The sequence below is a fragment of the Phyllostomus hastatus genome, unplaced genomic scaffold (assembly GCF_019186645.2).
Source record: "Phyllostomus hastatus isolate PE091 unplaced genomic scaffold, TTU_PhHast_1.1 phas_contig_150, whole genome shotgun sequence".
Classification (NCBI taxonomy): Eukaryota; Metazoa; Chordata; class Mammalia; order Chiroptera; family Phyllostomidae; genus Phyllostomus; species Phyllostomus hastatus.
The window spans coordinates 28978812-29003395 of NW_025333611.1; the positions used below are offsets into that span (position 1 = coordinate 28978812).

A 24584-nucleotide genomic window follows, 5' to 3' on the forward strand; every position below is an offset into this window, starting at 1 on the left:
TAAAAAAGTGATCACTAAGAACTTAACCAAGAAAACTCAGCATCATGCAATGATTATACTAGTCACACCCTTTTTGAAGAAACAAGGAACTCAAATCCGATCTAGTGACAAACGGTTTACTTCAAGGGCGCATGTGCACAAGAGCTAGGCAACTGGCCTTAGAAGCAGCCAAACGGGATCCTCCTCTTAGCTGGTCGCATCCTTCCCCAGACGCAAATACTTACTATTCTTACCCTCTATGCTGCCTATCTAATTCATAGCTGCTACTCACCCACAAATTCACTCTGTCTTGGCCCCTCATGACTCTGACTCCACTAAATAGCATGATTTCCTACCCAAGTGCCCATTTACTAATTGCATCATTTTCCCCTTTTTTTCCCATACAAATTCCCAAGAGAATCTAATCGGCCTGAGAGACGTCATAAGTCAGCCTATGAACTAAGGATTGAGAAGGGAGCTAGATAAAACAAGGACTTCCTGAGGCTGCAAGACAGACAAATGCCCTCACAGAAGGGCTGTAAACGTGGCAAGAACTGTGCCCTTAAACATCTAATATGCTGACACCTATTCAAATAGTCATGCTGATACAATATACCTTTTTAAAACTTTTTATTATGGAATTTCCAAACATATCCCAAAGGACTGTGAATAAACTTTCTTATGTAACATCACCGTGCTTTAACCATCAACTTTCTGCTTTTCTAGTTTCATTTATCACCCTTCCATTAAGTTTTTTTTTCTTTTTTGGTGAAATATTTTAAAACTAAGACCATGTCATTTTGTAAGGGATTCTCTTCTATGTACCATTCCACATAAACCTATGTCCATATATGGACGTTCAAATCTTGTCAAATCTTGAGGGTTAAAAGAACTGCCACTTGACTAAAACCTCAAGTCAAAAACATATTTAATGACATTCATCAATGTTAACCCTAAAATTAATGTAATTCTTGATTCAGAGTGGTTTTAAGAAAATGGCTAATTTGGCATTAGCTGGGAAAACCTAGTCAAAAAAAAGAATAGTTTGATTATAGCATCTAAAGTTTGCCAAAATGAAAGCGCTATACAGTCATCAAATAAGGCTAGTGAATGCAGTTTTTTAAAACACTGTGACTATAACTTTCAGTTTTAAAATTGCAATTTTTTTCTGAATGCTACAAAATTTAATAATGTTTTAAAAAAGAAAAATCCGCCCTGACTGGTATGGCTCAGTGTGCTGGGTGTTGACCCACACACTGGAAGGTTGATGGCTCAATTCCCAGTCAGGCCACAAGTGGGCCAGGTCCTTGATTGGGAGGTATAAGAGGCAACCAATCAATGTCTCTCTCCTTCTTTCTCCCTCCCCCCTTCCCCTCACTCTAAAAGTGAATAAATAAAATATTTAAAATAAGAAAAACCCAACAAATGTCTTTTTAAAGTTCTGAGTCCATTTCCTCAATTAGAAACTTTTAATAGTCTAAAAGATGAGGGGGACAAGGGGATTCTTTATTACTACAGAAATCACTAAATAAGGGTATATCTGAACAAGCAACCTTTTTTAAAACTGATTTGAGAGAGGAGAGAGAAACACTGATGTGGGAGGGAAACACTTATTTGCCCCCATGCGTGCCCTGACCAGGGGGATCAAACCTGCAATCTAGGTGTATGGAACAACATTCCAACTGAGCCACCTGGCCGAGGCTAAACAACCAACTTTTGAAAGCCAAACAATTTTTCCATATATAATGGCTTTTATCTATTTTTTACCAATAATAATCTTTTATTGTTTCCTTTTATTAATTCTAGAGACAGGAAGGGAGGAATAAAGAGAGGGAGAGAGCCCTGGCTGATGTGGCTCAGTGGATTGATGCCAGCCTGCGAACCTGAAGGTCGCCAGGTCAATTCCCAGTCTAGGGCACATGCCTCGGTTGCAGGCCAGGTCCCTAGTAGGGGGTATGCGAAAAGCAACCACACACTGATGTTCTCCTCCCTTTCTCCCTCCCCTCCCCTCTCCCTAAAAGTAAATCAATAAAATCTTTTTTTAAAAAAGAGAAAGGGAGAGAAACATCAATGTGAGAGAAAAACATCAATGGGCTGCCTCTTGCACATACCCTGACTGAGGACCAAACCCACAACCCAGGCATGTGCCCTGACTGGAAATGTATGACACCCAACCAACTGAGCTACACCAGCCTGGGCAAAAATACAGAATCTTAAATGTAAAATAAACAAATATGTTCTGCTTCCCAGCAATGAGCATGTTACTATTAAGAACTTTAAGGTTTATAACTGGGTGTCACTGATCAAATATTTATAATTTTTCTTATAAAACATTGCAAGTTATTTTACATTAGGGAATAATAACGTTCACATAGACACAAGATCAAGGGCAAGCCAAAACATAAGCCTTTTTATTCCTAGAAGATGAGCTTCATATTTGAATCTACAAAACCAATAATTCTTCTATAGCAAGGAGAAGTAACTCAGGACAAGTATGCTTTGCAGTATAATTTAAAGGATAATTAGCAAAGAGTCTTGAAATAACACGCATTCTATTTGGTCCTCAAATAGAATTACAAACTGCAAATTACAAAACCAAAAGTTAGAATATCCGCAACTGAAGTAAAACCAGAACAGGAAGGCAATCATTTCAACACACCTGAAAATACTATGTGTAAGATAATTTACTGTCCAGATGTTATCTCAGCATAAAGCAACTCAAAGGAAATATCTTCCTTATAGTATGTCTCCAAATCATGACATTATAAAAAGATCTTAATAACATTTGTAGAGAATGACCAAACAAAGTAAGTTCTCAGCAGTCTTTGGTTCTAAATATCAACTATTCCACTTTAAAATACACAAGCTATTAGTGACTGTCCAGTACTGACTTAGCAGTCATCAGATGTGAACACAGATTTGGCTCCAAAATAAAAAGAATAAGGACATTCACTCAGAGAAGAAAAACATCACATTCCACAGACTTTCACCCTTCTATTTTTATATTATGACTGAGAAATATGAAAACCAAAGTAACTTTCAAGAGAGCAGGACTGAAATCAGAGAAGAGGAAATGTCCTGGCAGACAGGGACACACTCTGGAAAGGACAGTTTCGCAAATATGCAAGTGTTTATTAACTACTTTAAGTCCTCTAAAACACCTAATAAGAAAAAAAAATTTTAAATCGGTGGACATAAAATATTAGGAGAGTTGTGATTGATGAGCTTTTACTTTTACAGGTTTATCACATATGGGCACTGTAAGTTGAACAGTTAACATCCCAAAACACCTAGTTTGTTACATTTAAAGAATTACATTATTTTAAATGAGTCAATTTCTTATCAACATATGACAACCTTGCCAAAAGTAAAGCCTATTCCTTGAGCCAAAAATGAGGAAAAACAATTGTATTATAATTTCCTAAAATAGTACCAACTTGCGCATACACACACACACACACACACATATATATAGCACTTTACAGTTTTATGTTTACATCAAATACGGTATCTGCCCTGCTTCAAGTGAGGAAGAAAGAAAGACCCTTCCTATCAGCTGTGATCAGACACTTGAACTACAAGATCATGCGGACTGGTGGTGGGGACTACCTCTTTGGCTCTTTGCTACAGGCTCAGAACAAGGAACGGAGCAGTCATACAAAGCGAAAAAAGACCTGCCACAAGAGAGAGGACAGCAGCCTATCCAGATCTCTTTCCACCTTGTTACTGGCTACATTTTCTGCTCTTTTGTTTCAAGGAACTTTGATATTTCTATAAAACTACTACCCATTATTCCATCCTCATCATTTTACTTGGTCTTATTTGTGTGGTTCTCTGCACCTTTTAACAAAGTTAGGTTGGGGGCACCTATTATTGCCTATTTTACAGCAAAGAAAATATTGGGGAGGTAACTTGATCATGCTTTAATGAGTTCTATTCTATAACCATCAGCTTATTGTCCACCTTCTGTGGTATCACATGTGAAGAGCACCACTTGAAGTAGCTCTGAACTAAAAATCAAAAAGCTCAGTTATAGTTAAGATAAAATAAACACATTCCATCGTGTCTACACCACTAAATGCAACTAAAAACCCTGGCAGAAAGGAAACGAGAAAGGCCAGATCCATAATTGTACCTGAAGACTGTAACTTCTCTCGGTAACACTTAGAACAAGAAGAAAATCAATCAATAATAAGAAAGAAATAGAAAAACTCTGTCCGTCAACAGCAAAGAACATATTTTTTGCAAGTGCAGACAGGACATTCACAAAGGCAGCATCTGGCTCATTATAATACAAACCTCAATAAGCAATTTAAAGAATGAAATCATGCAAAGTAAGTTCTCTGACCATACTGAATTTGAATTAAATTTAAAAATCCATAACAGAAACATAGAAAATCTCCAAATACTTGGAAATTAAACAACATATTTCCAAATAATCCACTAGTCAAAGAAGACGACTTAATAAAAACTTAAAATATTTGGAACAGCCCTGACTGGTGTGGTTCAGTTGGTTGGACATCATCTCACAAATTGAAAGGTAACTGGTTCCATTCCCAGTCAGAACACATGCCTAGATTGCAGGCCAGGTCCCCAGTTGGGGGTGCTTGTGAGAGGCAACAATCAATGTTTCTCTTTCTCTTTCTCCCTCCCTCTCACTTTCCTCTAAAAATAAATTCTTTACAAAATATATTTTGAACAAAAATGAAAAAACTATGCCAAAATTTATGGTTGCAGACAAAGTGTGATTTATATGGAAATCCTCCCTAAATATTTACATTTGAAAAAGAGGAAAGGTCTCAAACCAATAACCTAAGTTCCTACCTCAAGAAACTAGAAAATAACAAAATAAACCCAAGGGAAACAGAAGAAAGAAAATAAAAAAGCAGAAGTCAGTGAAATTGGAAGTAATAGAGGAAATCAATGAGACCAAAATCTGGTTCTTACAAAAGAGCAATATAAATGATACTCCTGCAGCCAGATTGACAAAAAGAGAACATATATAAATTACCAACATTAGGAATGAATTAGAGAATACGGCTACAGACACCCCACAAACATTAAAAAGGTAAGAGAATGCTGCAAACAACTCTGTATATAAAATTTGACTCATTATATAAAATGGACTACTTACTTAATAAAAGGTACAAACCTCCAAAATCCATCCAAGAAGAAATAGATAACCTAAACAATCTTATATCCATTAAAGACATTGGATTTGTAATTTAAAACCTTTAAAAAGACTTGTTGGCTGGACTAGATTAAGGCTTGACAAACTTCTGAATAGGACCAGACAGTAAATATTTCAGGCTTTGGGAGCCATTCTGTCTCTGTCACAAATACTCAACTATGCCGTTGGTGGAAAAGCAGCCACAGATGACAAGTAAACAAATGGGCATGGATGTGTTCCAGAATATTTTTATTTACAAAAATAGGTGGCAGCAAGACTTGACCTGAGCACTATAATTTGTCAACCCCTGCACTAGATGACAACTAATGTCACTTCCAAATTCTGAACTTTACAATTCTATAATTCTGTGGTCGAAAAAATCACTTTGCTATATAACAGTTCAAGAAAAAGATAATACAGCCCTGGCCAGGTAGGTCAAGTGGTTGGTGAGTTGTCCCAAACGCCAAAAAGGTTGTAGATTTGATCCCAGGTCAGGAGGGCACTGCCTGGGTTACGGGTTCAATCCAGTCAGGGTGTGTACAGGGGCAACAGACCAATGTTTCTCTCTCATATTGATGTTTCTCTGTCTCTAAAAATCAATTAAAAAAAAACATATCCTCGGGTAAGGATTAAAAAAAAACATTCTCAGGTGAGGTCTTAAAAATGAACTGATTAATTAACAACAAACAAATAACAAATGCTATTGCACAAGGATTAGTGATTCAGTTTTGACTTGTTAGATGTACACTACAGTAAACAAACAAAAGAAAACACAACTCACCACTTCAGTCAAACTAGTGTTAAATAAATCCTTACCTCAAAAAGATGAAATCAAAGCCTAAGGTGAAATATTCTCAAGTGTGCCTATTAATATACTTTAGAAATAAATATAGTATATGATTATAAACAAACCCTAAAAATCCAACACACATAAAACTAAGGATCTACTTTATTTTGAAACATGCAATTATGGCCATAAGAAACTGTCAAAGATGTGGGGGGAAATATAGAAGAAAATTTATATTGCTTATCATCCCATCACCTAGTGACAATTACTAATATTCTGATATATTTAGAGGTTACTCTTTTAACCTAGAAACATTTTCTATATATGAAATCTTTTCAAGCCTGCCTGACATCTAAAGAGCAGAAAGTAATACCAAGTGTGGTAGGCAGACAGACAAAAGCAGAGCAAGGACAATAGGCCAGGTACTGAACTGAAGGTCACCTAGAGCAGAAAGCCCCTGAGTCCCTAGCAATGGGCAAAATTGGGAAAACAAGGACCTCACCTGCAGGGTAACCTTTCCTCTCCTAGCATATCGCTCACTGGTCATGCAGCTCAGACCCTCCCCTGACTTTTCCTCCTCTGGCAGGTCACTAGTCATGTGGGTTAGACTCCCTTAATAGGGGAACAAGGAAGGGGGCTGGAGAATAGCCCTTAAGCATTAAGCCCCCAGGACAATGAGGTTCTAACCTACATCAAATACATCTAGCTCACAGTTGCGTTTCACCTCCAGACCCAGAAAAGCAGCAAAACCAGAAAAGCAATGCCATGGCTGACCCCAAGACCAGCTGCACTGGCTAATGACCCCTTGCCCTAGAGCCCACCAATCAGTGGAGACCACTACCGTGAAAGGACACACCTTTATAGGGAGTACACCTGTGCCGTTCTGGTCCCTCTCCTTACCCCCACCCAGGACGGTACCTTTACACTTCTCCTTCCTAAACTCCAAGAGCCTTTCTTTTACCTCTGTTAACTTGCTTCCTAAGCCCATTTCTTCTACCACTCACTTCTTCTACCTCTGTGACATTTTATATAAACTTTCTCTTATAGTTTGAGTCTTGGCTCTGAATTCTTTCCTAGCCAGAAAGAATTTCCTAACTCAAGCACCAGTGTTGATGAACCAAGGTCCAGTCTGTCTCCACTGATCTAACAATAACAGCAATCTTGTGGAGGATACAACCCTATCCATCTGCAGCATGAACCTGGGCAGGTTTCCATGTCTGCATCATTCTGATTTCAAGAGACCATTCCATTATTGCTCCATTAGACCAGTACCATTTCATGTAATATATAAACATGCACCTTTTTGCACATAAAGGGTTAAAAACTTGGCTATTAAATACTGCAATTCATAATGCCAGAGTAATATACATAGGAAGTATCTCAAACCTCTTAGAAAGCAATACAAAATATAACTGGGGTGAGATGTCTTCCTCAGAGTTAAGAAGCTCTTTTAAACCTCTCATCCATAAAAGAAATCACACATTAATTTTTGACAAATAAGGAATTCAAATTAAATAAATGCTGTTCTGTCAAGAGAAGCAAGTCCTACATATGCTCAATTTTGCATTCAATGCAACATCTATTTACATCTAAATTCTCCCAAATACGCAAGGCAGCTCACAGAAAAGCTTACACTAACAATCGATAAAATTGTAGGCATATAATGCTACAGAACTATGGACCAGCAATACAAGTGAATATCTAGTGCAGTAAACCCATGGGTTCAAACAAAGATAGAAATCAGAGCATATTATATAACAAAACTCAGCCCCTGTAGTTGCATATCACAGAGCCAACTCAAACACCTATGACACGAGTTAATACCAGAGTTTAGAATGGGAGGATATGCTAAAAAGCTTTCTCATTCTGCTCACTCCAAGCAGCTATACTGGACATTGTTCTATTTTATTTAGTGAGGAGCATTTGATTTCAGAACATTTATAAAGTTCTCCAGTGGAAAATGCCACCAACCATTAAAGATGATGACTTAAAACTGTATTGCTAACTTGCAAAGATGAGCAATGACAACAGTATTAAGGGCTCAGACTTTCAGGTCACAGAAATGTCACAGAAATCTTGAGTTCAAATGTCAGCTGTACGTATGTGTATTTTCAAGCAAATAGCAATTCAGTAAGGGTTATTATCGGAGTAAAATAAGCAATAATGTATGTCTCTTATTACAATAGCTACCATATGATAAGCAGTATAATGGCACAGATAATCCTTATTTTTATTGTTAAAAAAAAGAAGAAGAAACAGTAAGAAAAAGAACATGTGTGTGCGTGTGCACACCCAGAGTAAAGTCTGGAATGCTATACACCAAAAATAGGTAGTAGGATTACAAGTGATATGTAATAAACACAGTCTGTGATCAGAAAAAAATATTAAGCTATTCTAATTTTGAAAATAAGAAAATCCAGCCATAAAATAATGCCGTAGCAAGCTCTTCGCAGAGTCCTTCAAAGGCTGGGAAATTCTGGCTGTGCTAAAGTGATTCCAGGAAGTCATTTGCAAAACTGAGAAGAGATTAGCATCTAAATGAAGTGCTTCCCTTCACTACAATAACAATATATCTTTGAAAGTGAACATTAACTGCACCCTATTTATACATTCCATGTCAAACTATTATTCAAATCAAATAAAAATATTATACTTGATATATTAACATAATGAACCCCCTCAAATACATGCCAATCCAATACAAAAAATGTCCAGTTACTGCATTCCTCTTCCAGGATTCTACAACCATTGCATCTATTGTTCGGGGCAAGAACAAAGATAAAATGTATCCTTAAGTAGCACCATTCTCACCAGGTACTAAGCTGTACAAATTTTCTTCTGCCTAAAACTATAGTTTTAGCTATAAAAAAATATAAGCTATGATACCTATATGTATGGATTACTGTTTCTGGACAAGCTATAAAGAAGTTGATGTTAAACTCCTATCTACTTTCCTTAGCTGGTTGGTTACCTGGTAGTCAGAACTACCAAGAGAAATATAATGCAAGCAGGAAACATAAACTATATAAATAATTTAAAATTTTCTAGTAGCCATAAGTTTTTTTAAAACAGTAAATTTATTATTTAACCCAATATATCTAAAATATTACCAATGAGACATTAGATATTTTATATCCTTTTCTATGTACTAAATCTCTGAAGTCTGTTGTGTAGTCTGTACTTACAACATCTTAATTCAGACTAGTCAAATGTCAAGTGCTCATCAGCCACATACGGATACTGGCTACCATGCTGGATCACACAGAGCTAGAACTACTCAAGCCCGAAGTTATGAGCTTCTCACCAATTCTAAATCCTAACTCCAGTCACTCAACAGGCAACCACGAAGGCTGCTCAGGCCAAAACCAAATGAAATTCATTTCAAAGACTGAGGGTCTTCTATGTTTCAGACACTGTGTTAAGTGCTTTCATTTTGGTTTTTTTTTGGGGGGGGGCGTTTATTTGGTTTTTAAAGAGTCAGGAGTTGAAGATGGATGTACTTGGTCCCCATACATTCTACTATTGCAAGAACTCACAGCACATGCCCTAACAAAGGGAGAAAGGAAAATTATTAAGAGTCGGCATGTTCCTCAGCAGAATGAAAAATGTTAAATAGAGAATTCAGCTGTATAAAGTGCAGGGCTCTTCAAAAGGAGGTTTTTCACTGGCACTGAAACAACTTGAGAGAACCATTATAACATACAACTGGGCTCCAAAGTCAGCTACATATTTAAGAACAAAAATTTTAATCCATTAACCTAAAAGTCTGTTTTAACCCATTAACCTAATAGTTTGAGCCCTATTTACATGTTTTGTTTATATGCAGAGAACATTAAGAAGGTCAAACTATTTTAGATTTAAGAAACACCTACATAGAAGAAAGGAAAAAGAACTGGAAATACATATCCCTAAATGTTAACAGTAATGGTGGTTCAGTACTTTAATGCACGTGTATGACTTTCAATTATAAAAAAATAAACAAAGTAGCAATAACTTTTTTCAAATTCAATTACATTTCCTTTTAATTCAAGTCATTTACTTTTAAATCTTTTAAGATTACAACACCCATTCAAGCTGTTTTTCTTTTTCCAGAACCCTCACGGGCAGAGTAACCTTAGGCTGACAGAGCAGGAACAAATTAAACTTTACCACAATAACCACATTTCATTTCAAGGAAACTTAAAAGTCATTTATGGAACTACAAAGATCTACTAAATAATCTGAGGCATTTCCATGTTAAGTAAGTAGGGGTCAAATGCATTACTTTTAACAGTAATATCCCCAATCCTAAAGCAAGTCAGCAACAGAGCCAAGAATACCCTGCAGCTCTTCAAACAGCAATTCAAGCAGGACCATTAAGGCTGCTAGAGTCCTGGCCCTCAGAGCCTTTAAAAGGGAGTTTGGCCTTCATCTGATGTTAGAATTAAATTTAAATCCACTCTGATCTAAAATATCACTTTTACTCACTACTTGTTTCAGAGTATCTGGTTTAATTTTTTCTACAAATGTCATATGTGTACTGAAAGATCTACAGGAAGGAGAGGCAAACCACCTATGGCCTCCTCCCCCATAACCTTCTCGAATGTAAACCAGAAAGAGCAAGAATCTTTGTTAATGTATCCTTAGCACTATGAATATCCAAAATTGTTCATTTTATGAATTCTCCCAAGTCAGCATGAGTTCATTAGGCAAACACTTACTGAGTACCTCTTCTAGCATTATACTACATACACCCTGAAAGGATATTTTAAAAACAGTTCCTATCTTTCAAATGCTTAAAACTGAGTTGTAGAAGTTACATAAAGTACATACAATAATAATTCAAGGAAGTAAACGGTTAGGTGCGAAACTTCAAACAGCAAAGAAATAATGAAGAAAGGCACAGTTTAAAATGGCCTTCAACAAAGAGATGGGGGGTGGGGAGAATGTGGGCCTTGAGGAAGAACATGTTAGGTTTAAACAGTTGGGAAGGAAATTTAAAAAACTTAATGCACAATGTCCTACCAAAGGCATGAACTCAGACTAGCCTGAACAGATTGAAAAATAGGGAAAGTGAATAGAGCCTGAAATAAGGCAACAGCAGTGGAAACAGAAAAAAAACAAATGCAATAAACCACTAGAGCAGTTTCACCACCTTAATTGCACACTGGAATCACTTAGGGAACTTTTAAAAATACTGATACCTAGGCCTCAATGCAGTGATTTTTGACTTAATTGGGGGACAACCTAAACATCAGGATTTTTCAAAGTTCCCCAGGGTTTCTAATGTGCATCCAAAGTTAAGAACCACTGCCTTAGAGGTAAAAACCAATCTAGCTAGATAAGTGACAACACAGAATAAGGAAGACAGACTTAAGAGATTATGCAAACATTTTGAGAGTATGTATCTATAAAGAATAATGACATTACTGGGAGAATCCAGGAAATGAAAAAAGTAAAAATACGTGGTTTCTTCTGGACTTACCATCCATCCATATTCTGTCTACAAAGTTCCATGTGGCAAACCAGTTTTAGTTCATCAAGATTGTCTCAATTCTCTACATACCATAATTACTTGCCTAATATTTTTCAAAAGAAATAATCCAAACTTAAACTGAACCATCTTTTAAAAATCAAGCTAGAGCTCAATCTACAGAATATAAAATAAATCCTCCATAAAGTCCTCTTGGGTTTCCCAGCTAGAAATACTCTCATCTTCCTTGCAATTTTAGCAGTACCTAGGATAGCATTCCCAATAAATGCCCTGTACTGGCCAAGTCTGTTCCAGAAGGGAGGAAACACCACCTCATTCCTCCTTTTATACAGCGCTCAGCATATTACTTTGCATGTGACACATACTCAGTTCATAACTGAGTGACAGGCACACACTACCAGTCAAGTTCTGATTGTCATTAGAGGGTCTCAATGCTTTCGAAGGCTTACTAAATGAGCAGAAAACGCAATATATCCCCACAGTTGCTTCTGCTTCTTGCCGACCCTTTCACTGTTCTAAGTTTTCAGGTGTGTTTCATTGTTCTCCCCCTTTTCCTTACTTCATCACTTTTGACAGAACCTAGCCTGCTCACTGCTACATGAGTTAATACAAGGAAATTAAGTATTTTTATCTTTAGGAGAAACATGCCCAGAGACATCTTCTAAAATGTATTATTTCTGAGTCAAGATCACTTCTTTCAAAACCCCCACCATAAATCAAGCATCAATCATTGTTCTAGTTTTCACTTACATAAAAAAATGTAAGTGTGCTGTTATGGTCTCCATGTCTTCAGTATAAATGAGTGTTTCCCACCTTTACTTACATCCATGCCCAAATAAAGTACTATTTGTCTGATACTTTTTACGGAGAAACCAGAAGTTTGCTCATGACCGGGATGACTGGCATGAAATCTGACCAACCTCAAGGTTCAAGGGTATCTTATAGACTGGAGCAATGAGAACAGATTCACCACATACTCTCCACCACCAAAGGCTGTTTTTAAAGTGGCTTTGCAATCATAACTGCATCGGACACTTCTGCACCACTTCAGCACTACATGACATGGCAGACAAGTGACACATATGTACCACGAGTCCTTTGTGTCCACGTGTAAATCTCCACCATAGTAAGCCAGTCTTCGAATTATGTGTTTTTAGTATTTTGATTTTCTAGCTTAGATATGGATTTTTAAATGTGTCCTACATTTTCACTGACTTACCAACCATCATTTCCAAACATCTAAACGTCTAATCTCATTTTTCTGTGGTAGACTGCATATGATCCAAATATGGCAGTGACTTAAAAAGTTCAATATGCTTCACTAATTTCACAATATGGAAGAAATAAGATAAACACAGGAAGGCATTCATCTTCACCCTAGGAATTCCATCATGACTCACTACTATAATCTGTTCACTTACACAGGCATATAAGTAAACAAAGATGATGTATGGAAAATGAACAAATTAGAAAGTATGAAGATCTTTTCCTGAAAAGTATTAAACAGGCAAGAATCACTAGTGAGAACTAATTTGTAGTGTTCCTCTTCCCTTTAAAATTATTTTATTTAATTTTTATTTCATTTATTTCTTCTCTGCCACAGTAAAACATTGGGTACAAGGTCTAAACTACAGTAACCCTTAAATTAGCATTAAATAACTGGAGTGGAAGGAGGATTAGGGAAGGAAAAAGAAAGGCACCAACAATGCAGGGGAAAAAAATCAACCAGTATTTTCTATGACAAAAAAAGTCAGGTGTCAAATTTCACAGTACTGCTTTTTAAACCCAAATCTTAAAAATTCAAAAACACTACTCAGTTTACCCAATACAGCTCTACCTGGCAACCTGCCATTCTACATGGTTCATGAAAAAAAAATTTCACCAACTAAATACACATTTTTTCAGCATTTTGTTTTGCTCAAAATTAATTGACCACCCTAGATGTGATCACAGAATTTTAGGGACATTGAAGGTCATTATCCTCAGGAGATGGATGCTGAAAATATTTAGATGTGAAGTGACACAATGTCTGCAACTTACTTTCAAGTGCTTCATTTTTAAAAAGGTTGTGTATAGACACATATAAATATTTACACACACAAACATGCACTCTTTTATTAAGCGTCAGTGAGTCTAGATAAAAGATAGATGAGTGCTCATAATATTTTTTGTAAGTTTAAAATTTTTCAAGATCAAAAGCTGAGGAGGAAAGGAGCACACAAAAACCCATTTATGGCCCTGGCTGGTGCAGCTCAGCAGATTGAGTGTGGGCTGTGAACCAAAGGGTGGCTGCCTAGGTTGCGGGCCAGGTCCCCAGTGGGGGACATGTGAGAGGCAACTACACATTGATGTTTCTCTCCTTCTCCCTCCCTTCCCTTCTCTCTAAAAATAAATATACAAAATCTTTTCTAAAAAAAGAAAACCGCCCTGGCTGGGGTAGCTCAGCGGATTGAGCTCGGGCTGCAAACCAAAGTGTTGTAGGTTCGATTCCTAGTCAGGGTACATACCTGGGTTGCAGGCCATGACCCCCAGCAACCGCACATTGATGTTTCTTTCTCTCTATCTCCCTTCCTTCCCTCTCTAAATATAAATAAGTAAAATTAAAAAAAAAAGAAAACCATTTATGTATCCCTTGAAAATTTTGCCTCACCCAAAAGAGTCTAGGAGTCAAGGACATATTTGCCATTTATAGTTAAAAAAAATCTCAGATCCAACATTTACCATGGAAAGCTTTTCTTATTTCAAAAATGAAGTTCTGATAACTCACATTGCCCATGTACTCCGAGAGCAGGTCCTGCAAAGCCTGGCGGACAGCATTACACTCAGCCACAATTCTCTCACGCCTGTCATCACGAGTGCATGATGAGTCAGCCATCAGGGCAGCCCCACTAATGATGCTTTCCAGGCGCTCCTCCAGAGAAGGTCTAAAGCGCTCCTCACTGAAGCTCAAGGGGTCCACAATGATTTGTTTCTGCAGAAAAAGCATTTTTGAATGTTATTGCTAATCTCAGTTCCCTCCATTGTTTGAGGAGGTAAAGGAAGTTCTGATTATAGAAACATCAACATTTAACACAAAAATTACAATGCCCAAAAGAAAGTTATACTCCTTGATAGATGAGAGGCCATCCCATACAAGCTGGCCTATGGATCACTTCTCAAAGAAGGCCCTGGAAGCAGTACTATCCAGCTGAGTGGGACCTAGATAAGGTATCACAAGTGGCAAACAAAAGTATGCCAGAATAAAAATCATGTTCAAACTACTCAATCTGAAGATCTAAAGGCCAGCCTATATAGTATTAGTAAATTGTTACCAAATGAGAATTACAAGGAAAATAAAAGCTAGCTTTCCCTTTTCTATATAGAGTATAAAACTGCTACATGACACTAGCAGAACTGTTTCACCATAAAAAAATTAATAACAGTGACATCTATTCTCAGAGTTTCCAAAAAGAATGCATTTATAATCAATTTCAATACATTTCCCTCAACTTACATATCTCATCAAATGTTATGAACAATTCAGTCTTAAATTTATCGTTACCTGTCTATATTCAAGACTTTCTTTTCTCAAAGACCTATCTATAAGAGATAATAACAATCTGTCCCAACAAAACTAATCTGTGACATCAACTGCCCCAATAAGAATAAATCTTTCTCCTTCTCTGTCTTCCCTTCACTCCATTGACTTAAACCCAGCTTTACCAGTGAATGAGTTCAGGTCACAAGTAAGCTGTAGGTTCAAGGTCAAATATCAATACCCCCTGAACAGCAGCTATTGGTCTCTCTCCAACTTCTTCACTTGATACAATTTATCTTTATATTAGTAAATGTCTGTGCAAATATTTAGCCTTTAATTTTCCTTCATGGGGACTATGATCTTATTGATTTCAACTTAAATGCCACGGTTTTTCTTAAAAAGCTTGCCCTTTCCCAATAAGTGTACATTTCTTCTTTCCCTTACAGTAAAACCCTCAGTTTCAAAATTTAACATGGAATACCTTGAGTTCATTATTAACCTACATTTTAGTTTATCACTTTTTGTGCTGCACTAAGTTACAGCCAGATTTCACTAGTTAAAACAAAACACACAATGCATTCTGACCAACAGGAATGAGGAATGAATGGTCACAGAACTTTAAAAAAGTCATAGAGCTACAATCCACCTGCAACCATTCAGTCCAACCCCCTCATTTATGAATTAAGTGGCCTCTGATTTTACTCAGCTTAGGGCCAAAAGGAACCCTTACTGTTCTGAAAGAGGCCAATACTCAATACTGTCAAATCTGAGCAGGAAAAGCACCAATGCCAGTAAATTATAAGATACATCATAACAGTTTGCTATACTATAAAGTAAATTAATGCTTAAGGTTCCAGAATAAAAATTCAGTTCTAACACCATGGTCTTTAGGCTTAACACTGTTTTTTACAATTTAAGTAAAGGGCTGAGACAAAGGAAAGAAAAGGTAATGGCAAGGAAAAAATGTTTAAACAAAACAAAACCAACAACAAGAAAAAAACACTCCACTGTACAGATTCTTTCCTTTAAAACAGGGGCATCAAACTCATTTTCACCAGGGGCCACATCAGCCTCACAGCTGCCTTCTCCCCTACTTATGAAAAGATGCTTGCCATCTGGAAAGCATTTTTCCCTTATATTACTTGAAAAAAAAATATTAACCCAATAGTTGGTTAAAAAAAAATTTTTTTAAAGACAGTTAAATATTAAACCGCCACCATATACGGGAAGCCAGGAGGCATTGTGGGTAAAAATTTTAAAAACATAAAACCCACCAAAACCATTAAAGATTAGATACATATATTCTGTGTGTACACAGAATATACAGGCATCATCTATAAAAAGTAATTACATGGCATTATGCTACAAAAGCATTTAATTTGCTTTCACATGATTAAATCTGCTTTCACATGATTAAATTTTGTCTATTATTACAATTTAGTAATTAAGAAGAGAAGTGTATCTAGGCAGACAAATAAGATTATGATGACACTTGTTTTAGTTATTTATGATGTGTCTGTATCTCCCATCAAACTGTACAGTTTGCCTCTGTATCTCTCATAGCTTCACATCTGCCAAAAGGTTAAAATCTTGTTTGAAATGAACTAAATTCTTATCCTCAATAAAGAATGATCTCATAGGAGCCAAGGAACTTATATGTACGACCCATGGACATGAATTAAAGGGGGAAATGCGGGTGGGAGGGGGTGTGCAGGGCGGAGGGGAATAAAGGAGGGAAAATGGGACAACTGTAATAGCCTAATAATAAAAAAGAATGACCTCATAGGAAACACAAGATGCATAAAAGAATTCAGAAGTTTAATTCAAACTAAAAAAAGATAAATGCTTGAGACCAAGTTAAAATAAGTAGACTGATGATTCATAAAATTTCTTTCCACTTAGATTGCAAGTCTAAGTAGAAACTGAGCTTTCATTATAAACCTTGATCATACTTCCCCAAAAATCTGTTAACTTAGGGGATGGTCAACAGCCTGAAGTTTCCTCCCAAGCATAACTTACATCAAAGTTATTGAGCGCATATGCCAGTTCTCCTCCTCCTCCACCCTGGTGCTGGGAGGCATCATCTGATGCAGTGGCCTGGGCAGCATTGGAAATGCCTGTGACTGCCTGCTGCAGCTGCTTGTATATCAGGTCTCTGTTGGCCTTATAGGCTGCAACATCAGGATGCTGTAGGCATGCCTGGGATGCAGTATAGAGAATTGGAACATTTTTCTGCAGGATTCCTCTGGCTGCAGCCATCTGATCACGATGGCCCACATCTTTCAGTTCCTACAAGAGCAAAAAACAAGAAATTGAAACAGTCTTCATATATGGGTTCTATTCATATAAAACTTTGTCAGTATATACTAAAAAGTCAGAATTTCTACTAATTAAACACAACATTTTCATTAAGTCTGGCTTGAAAGTTCATCAAGGTAGTATGGTTTGGTAGGTAAGAATTCAAACTTTCCAAACCACATAGACCTGGATTTCAATCTCCAACTCTAATTTTTCCTGGTTATTGTGATCTTATTTCAACTTTCCATGGTCAGCTTCACTTTCCATAAAATAGGAACGATAACAGAACCTCCCATAATTGTCTTGAGGGTTAAATGGCACAATGCATATAAAGCACAGAACTAAATAAAAAGTAAAACATAAAACTGACTAGCATCTTCATTACAACTATATAAATATGTTTGTAGTAGTCCAACCAAAATAGAAAAATCACTCAGAGACATATCTAAACAAAATAAGATTATGAGGATTTTTTTATTAAGTTATAAAAATTCATTACAAGAGTTCTGTGAAACCTGGGAGGGGCTATCACAGCTGTACACAAACTATGCAAATCAGCCAGATGTTCTCCCAAGTATACAACTTCTCCCTTCCCTTCTCCCACCTAAAAGACCACCTTAGGACACAGGTCATTAGGCACAAAGCTGAGTGAGGTTCATGTGCTCCATGACTAAATCAAATGGTGTATATCTCATTGCAATACTCTATATACATGTGGTCTGAAGTGAAACCGCCCTTTTTCAATTTCCTCTACCCCATAATTACAACATAATCCACAGTTAAAAGGATTTGAGGTTCCTGGCATAGTCTCCACTACCAGATTCTACTTAGTAGACAAGCAGGGTGGCTATGTGTAGTGACAAAAGATACCAACAATAAGATGACAATGGAGTACTTCTGATATCCCACTGTTACTGAAATTACTCAAAGGGAGAAAAGAACTACTATATTTTGTCATGTATAATGTATACCCATGTTTCTGTGTGCATTATGCATGGATTATTATACTTATGGTATGCAACCATTACACTCATGTATAATGTGCATCCTTATTTTTCCCTCAAAAATTTGGGCAAAAAAGTGTGCATTATACAGAGAAAAATACAGTCAGTAAGTCTTTAATAAATATGGATCAAAATGCTAAGTCTTCAGTAAATGCAGATCACCACCACAGAAGAGGTCTGTCCGGAAAAAGTCCAGCCATTGTTAATATAATAAGAATGGTTTGCATGACATCGGTGTAACCTGGCAGCAAAGGTGTGTGGACTGGAATACACATGCATGAACAATGACAACTTCACTATACTTAGTCAGCAGGGGTGGTAGGCACTGCTGAAATGAGCATGTGCACCGTGTGGCCATCACATTCAAAATGGCTGAGCAAGTAAAGCAACAAATCTGCATCAAATCTTGCATTAAGCTTGAACAGTCCTCTGCAGAAACTATTCAGATGATTCATTCACAAGGCTTTCAGGGATGATGCAATGAGAGCAGTGCAAATAAAAGTCTGGCACAAACCCTTCAAAGATGGTTGAGAATCTGGTGAAAGTGATCCATGTTTTGGAAGGCCTGCAACAAGCAGAACTCCTGAGAATGGTGAATATGTAGGCTGCAATCAACAAAGATCGGTGACTGACAGTGTGAGAACTAGAAGCTGATCTGGGGATTCCAAAAACTACTGTGTCCAAGATTGGATGCAGGGTCTTGGCATGAAATGTGTCATGGCAAAATTCGTTCTGCAGATTCTACCACCAGAGCAGAAGAAACATGGTGCTTCAGTGCTAATGACTTGATTCAAACCACTGCCAATGAACCAGATTTCCTTAATGAAGGTCATAACCGGAAATGACTCATGGGTCTATGGCTATGATCCAGTAACGAAGGCCCAGTTGTCCCAATGGAAGTCGCCTGGTTCTCCATGCCCAAAGAAAGTGCGGCAAAGTTGCACCAAGATCGAGACCATGTTAACTGTGTCTTTTGATTGGGAAGGAGTTGTCCATTACCAGTACACCCCTCCAGGCCAAACAATTATAAGGAGGACTACCTCAATGTTCTTCATTAGTTGAGAGATCATGTCTCGTACAGTTTTTTGGCGAAACATCAAATTACCCAGGTGACTCAGCCCCCCTACAGTCCAGATTAGGCGCTCTGCAACTTCTAGCTTTTCTCAAAACCAAAATCACCTTTGAAAGGAAAGAGATTTCAGACTGTCAATCCACTTAAGGAAAACATGATAGGCAGCTAATGGTGACTCCAGCAAAGGGTTCTGCAGTGTTTTGAACAGTAGAAGATACACTGAGAGACCTGTGTGAGGTCTCAAGGTGCCTACTTTGAAGGGGACTGAGGCGTCATTGTCCCATGTATGATATTTCTTGTATTTTGTATCTTCTTCAATCAATTTCTGTTTCATAGTGTGTGGCTGGATACTTTCTGGACAGGCCTTGTAAGTGCCCACCAGAGCTGTTCCAGCTCTATATAACCATAGAATTTCAATGTTAATGCCACCGACTGAATCTTAAGAGTACAAATTTAAATGTGTTAAAAATAAGTATTATATGTGTAAATATGTAAAAGCAAAGTGACTTAGAAAAACCAGAGTCAATTACTCAAAGTCTGACTCCAGCTATTTAATCGCTAATCTTTCTAGATGTGATCCTAATTAAGCATTAGAGACACCAAACTGGCTCCCTTTATCTGAAACTTCATCTCACTATATATTTTAGATTTGCATCTTTATTCAAACCTTGTCTAATATGACAGTTTTCTTTTCCTCCTAGAATACTTTTCTCAATTGGAATTGGAATTTGCATGTAATAGCTCACAGCACTCCAAACACATGTAGCACAGTACATTAGGCTAAATATTCAGAAACAGGACCCTGTGGGTTTAGAGAATCAGTGATTATTTCAAGACTCAAGCTACGACAGGGGGCTAAGGCTAACCATTATGCTTCAACAGCTGGTGTACAGGTTCCACGTAGCATTTTCTAAATGTCTTGCCCTCACCACAACCTCGAGGACGTTAAGTCTGCTAGGGAGGCATTTGCTTTTAAGCACTTGTGCTATGCTTTATAAAATATTTTGCAATCAGCTTTGACATTCTTCCTAAACACCTATAACCTAATCGGTACAGCCTCTTATAAAGGTCACCAAAGACTCCTGTGGTCACCTAAAGTTAATAGTGTCAGAATTACCATTTAATGCCTGACATTCCTAAAACCACTGCCTGGACTGGTATGATAAACTTCTACCTTCTTTCCATAGACTACATTAGGTTAAACATTCAGAAACGGGGCCCCGTGGATTTAAAGAATTGTTGATAATTTCAAAACTCAAGCTATGACATGGGGCTAAGGCTAACCATTATGCTTAAGCACGTGCTCTGTATGACATTTTCTAAATGTCTTATTCATACCACACTGTATCTCTGAATAAATTCCTATTTACAAAGTATGGGGGAATAATATATTTTATTCTATGATAAAAATGGCAAATATTATCATTTGTACTAACTGCTAAAGCATCTACTTTCCTTAGAACTGCTGTTGCTGTGGCACTAAGAAACTAGTTTTTTTAAGTACAAATAAGAAAACGAACACAATCACAGGCAATACTATGTACTATAAAAATAATGATCAATCATAAGTATTCTTTTCAAGATATATAATGCCTGTAAGTAATCCAGATTAGTGAAAAAAAGTGAGCTATTAAGCAATAGAATATTTAGGAAATTAGAGTCCCTTATCTACTTTAACCTTCCTGATTTAACTTCACCAATTCAGTCATGTTTCAAGCAGACCCAGGAACAAACAGAAAACAGAAGGAAGGAATGACTGCTTTCAATGTAATGTGAACTAACCATCACATGCAGTGACCAAGAATCAGAAACTTACTTTTAAGCAATCTGTAAGACTCTCTCTTACCAAGAGCTGGAAATTCAAGGGAAAGTTTCCTCTCATTTCCCTCTCAATATAAAATTATAGCCATGAACACATTTGATCAGGTGTCTTCTCTTGCACTCAAATGACTATACTTAAAGAAATGGAACATGGTCAAACCCAGTCAGTCCAGAAAATGAACACATACAACACTGGCAGTGCTATCCAATACCAGTGCGTCTGTTCAGGTTTTCAGAAAAATAATCACGGAAGTCATACATAGACTAGGTAAGAAAATTTTACACATATGTCAATGAGCTAGAGTTGACAATGTGAGACAGAGGTAGTCCTTCTCACAAGAATTAAAATTTTACAAATACCTTAACGAGCAGAGTTGACAGTGTGGGGCAGAGGTAGTCCGTCCTCCTCTCAGGAACTAGTTGATGCTGGCCCATCCTAATCTCTGCCACATCTATTTTACTATTAGCATCAAAGGAGAGCCTGTAGCCTCATAGAAATTCAATACTTCTAGTCAGCCAATAACATTCTAGCCCAAGAAATAGATTTGGGCCATAATCAGAATTCCATTCCAAGATGGATGTGTAGTACAGAGAAGTGACTTATTCACTCATTTGTTAAATAAATATGTACTGAGCTACTATATACAGGCAATGTTCTAAGCACTAGGGATAAATAATAGCAATTTAAACAGACAAAACCCCTGTTCTCTGGAGCCAGAGAGCCCCAACTCAAAATGTGGCTCAACCACTTACTAGATGAGTGACCTTGCCAAAATTTAACCTCTCTGTGCTACAGTTCCTTCATCTATATAACTTACTATCTGATCAATTACAGTACCTATCCATACTATTTTGTGAAGATTAAATGAGCTTTGTGTTTATAAAGGGCTTATAACAGAATTTAGAACATTGTAAACACCTTTTAGAGTTATTATTTTCAGCAGCATCTCTCACTAGAAGGGAACTCCTAGTTTTGTGGATTCCAGTCTCTAAACAGTCCCCACCCAGATGGTAGTTCAGCCAGGTCCTATGAGTAAACTCCTAGGGAGCCCCAAAAAAGCTGGGGAGAGGGGATGTGTAAGGATGTGAGTTTTAGCATGTGAAAGACTTTGCCAAAAGCCATAGCAGATTTCCTCCCTATTTTTAAAAAACAGGTTGCCTTGGGCAGGTAGATGGATAAATGGAACAATATCCCCTGCCCCTGGAGAACTCTTCTACACATGTTTGGGCTCAGAAAAACCTTAAGAACGAACAGGTAAATTCCAGAGAGCCTGAGGACCTTACGACATTTAGCATTTCCTTAACAGGTGGCTGCTGCTGCTTTAAATGATACAAGAGAGGCTAAGGGAGCCAGTACACACACTGAACCCAAATACTGCTCTTGAGGAAAATACCCCTTTCTCAACCAGTGTTGTCTGCAAAGATAAGAGGCTCAATGAGGAGATAAATTATTACACGCCATGCCTGGGGACAGAAAAAAGTCCAGGAGGCTAAGCATACAGCAATAGAGGAAATCCTGCCAGAAAATACAGAAAAATGGGCCAGTTACTGAAGGAGGCCAGTGAGCAATATCCAAAAGGAAAAATGAAGGTTCCACCAGGCTGGGACCTTAGGATATGAGTAGCAGTCTAGCCTGGGCCAGTGGCTCAGTTGGTTGGAGCATCATCCCATGCACCAAAGGGCTGCAGGTTTGATTTCCTGTCAGGGTACATATCTAGGATGCAGGTTTGATGCCCGACAGAGCATGAACAGGAGTCAAACCATCAATGTTTCTCTCTCTCTTTTTTCTCTCTCTCCAATCAATAAACATATCCTCAGGTGATGATTTTAAAAAGAAAGGAGTAGCACTCTAATTCTCCCCAAAAAACACTAGTTTATAGGAATAGATACCAAGGCCCAGATCCTGTAAAAGGCCATTTTATGAACAGGAGGCACACAGGGGCCTACAGCCAGCTTAGTGAATGGATTTTACTGTAGGAGATTAAAGAATTAGGCCCAAGGAAAACTATAAATGACCATGACATACTACAAACCCAAGATAAACTTTAAAATGGGAATGTGTATCACTCAAGATACGAGCAGTAAACAGATAGTAAAATCAAACTAGGTAATTCAAAGACTGTTTAGGGACTATGCCACAAAGGTATGGACAAAATACAGGGAAACCACAAGGTTGTTAGACCACGTAGGCCTTAAGAGACAAGAGGAGGCTGTGGTTAGCAGAAACCAGGGAACCAGGTATGTGGGGAATACCTCAGACAAAGGATATGGCTTTTAGCCACCCAAAACAACCAGCAGGGTGGGAGCCAGGGGAATAAAACCCTAGCCTCACTCTCCTTTGTCCTCTGATCTCCTACAGGTGCTCCTATTGGCCAAAGCAACCAAGAGCCACAAAGCAAAGGAGCCCCTGGATGCAGTCCAGATAGGTGAGGTTCCTGGGACAGAGAGCAGGGTGAACAAGAGCAGAAAACATATGGAAGGACAAACAGAAGATCATCCAGCATGTTAATTAATATCTTCAAGATTTTTATGACATCTTATTTTGGAAATGTTTGAAATTTACTACCTTTTTATTACTACATCAGAAATTATATTTTAAAAATTCTTCATGGATTCATGGCATACAGATTTAAAACTTGGGTAGCATTTCCAGTAAGTTTCTCCAAAAGCATACAAAATTCTGGACTATTACTATGTTTCATCTCAAGAACATCACTGACTTAGTTATTCTATCATTTCACAAAGACAAGCAACAATGTCAGTCTAAATATTCTCAAATAATATTGTCTTCATAAACCACGATCTGACTAGTTTTTAAAACAGTGTGACTATTTGCCAAACTTTATTTTTTAAATATATCTAACATTTAGTTCAGGTATTCAAATAAGAATTTATATCAAGAACATTAAGTAAAATAAATTTTAGACATAATTTGGCCAACTTGTCATATTAATAGAATTAACATACTATTATAACAAGTTCTTCTAAGGAGCAATAAGCCACAGCAAAAGGAAAAAATTACTTGAGATTTATGTGATTGAGACGTAAGCCAACACCAGGACAGATGCTAAAAGTACACTGAGCATATACTAACTATTACTGAGACTGTATACCAAATCCAGTATACCATGATAATGCTGTATTATCATGTGTAAAATTAAGTACTAGAGATATAAAACCAGGATCTTGCACATGTGCAGATTTAGTCTGATCACATCTTATAGCTTGAAATATGAGCAATAACTATTATTCACCAATTGCCCACTGGTGAGAGCCTACTTAGTGCCTAGTACTATATTAAATACTTAACATATATTATTTAACTTAATCCTCTCAACCCTGTAGGGTAGAGTTGTTATACTAATGTAAATATAACCAAATGAAAGTTACTAAGAAGTCTTCAAAGCTGAGGCTGTCATATATGGACATTTAGAGTGTTGACCCCATTTTCCTCATGCTTGTC

General features: G+C 37.3%; 1 protein-coding gene across 3 annotated transcripts in view; it reads right to left on the reverse strand.

Moving 5' to 3' along the window:
- CTNNA1 (catenin alpha 1) overlaps positions 1-24584 on the reverse strand; it is a 294712-nt gene that overhangs the window by 90482 nt on the left and 179646 nt on the right. For all 3 annotated transcript variants that reach the window (XM_045819887.1, XM_045819869.1, XM_045819877.1), the window contains exons 6-7: positions 16946-17215; positions 14177-14380 (exon numbers count right to left, since the gene is read on the reverse strand). In XM_045819887.1, the coding sequence (XP_045675843.1) occupies positions 14177-14380; positions 16946-17215 (474 nt within the window). The remainder of the gene's footprint in view (positions 1-14176; positions 14381-16945; positions 17216-24584) is intronic.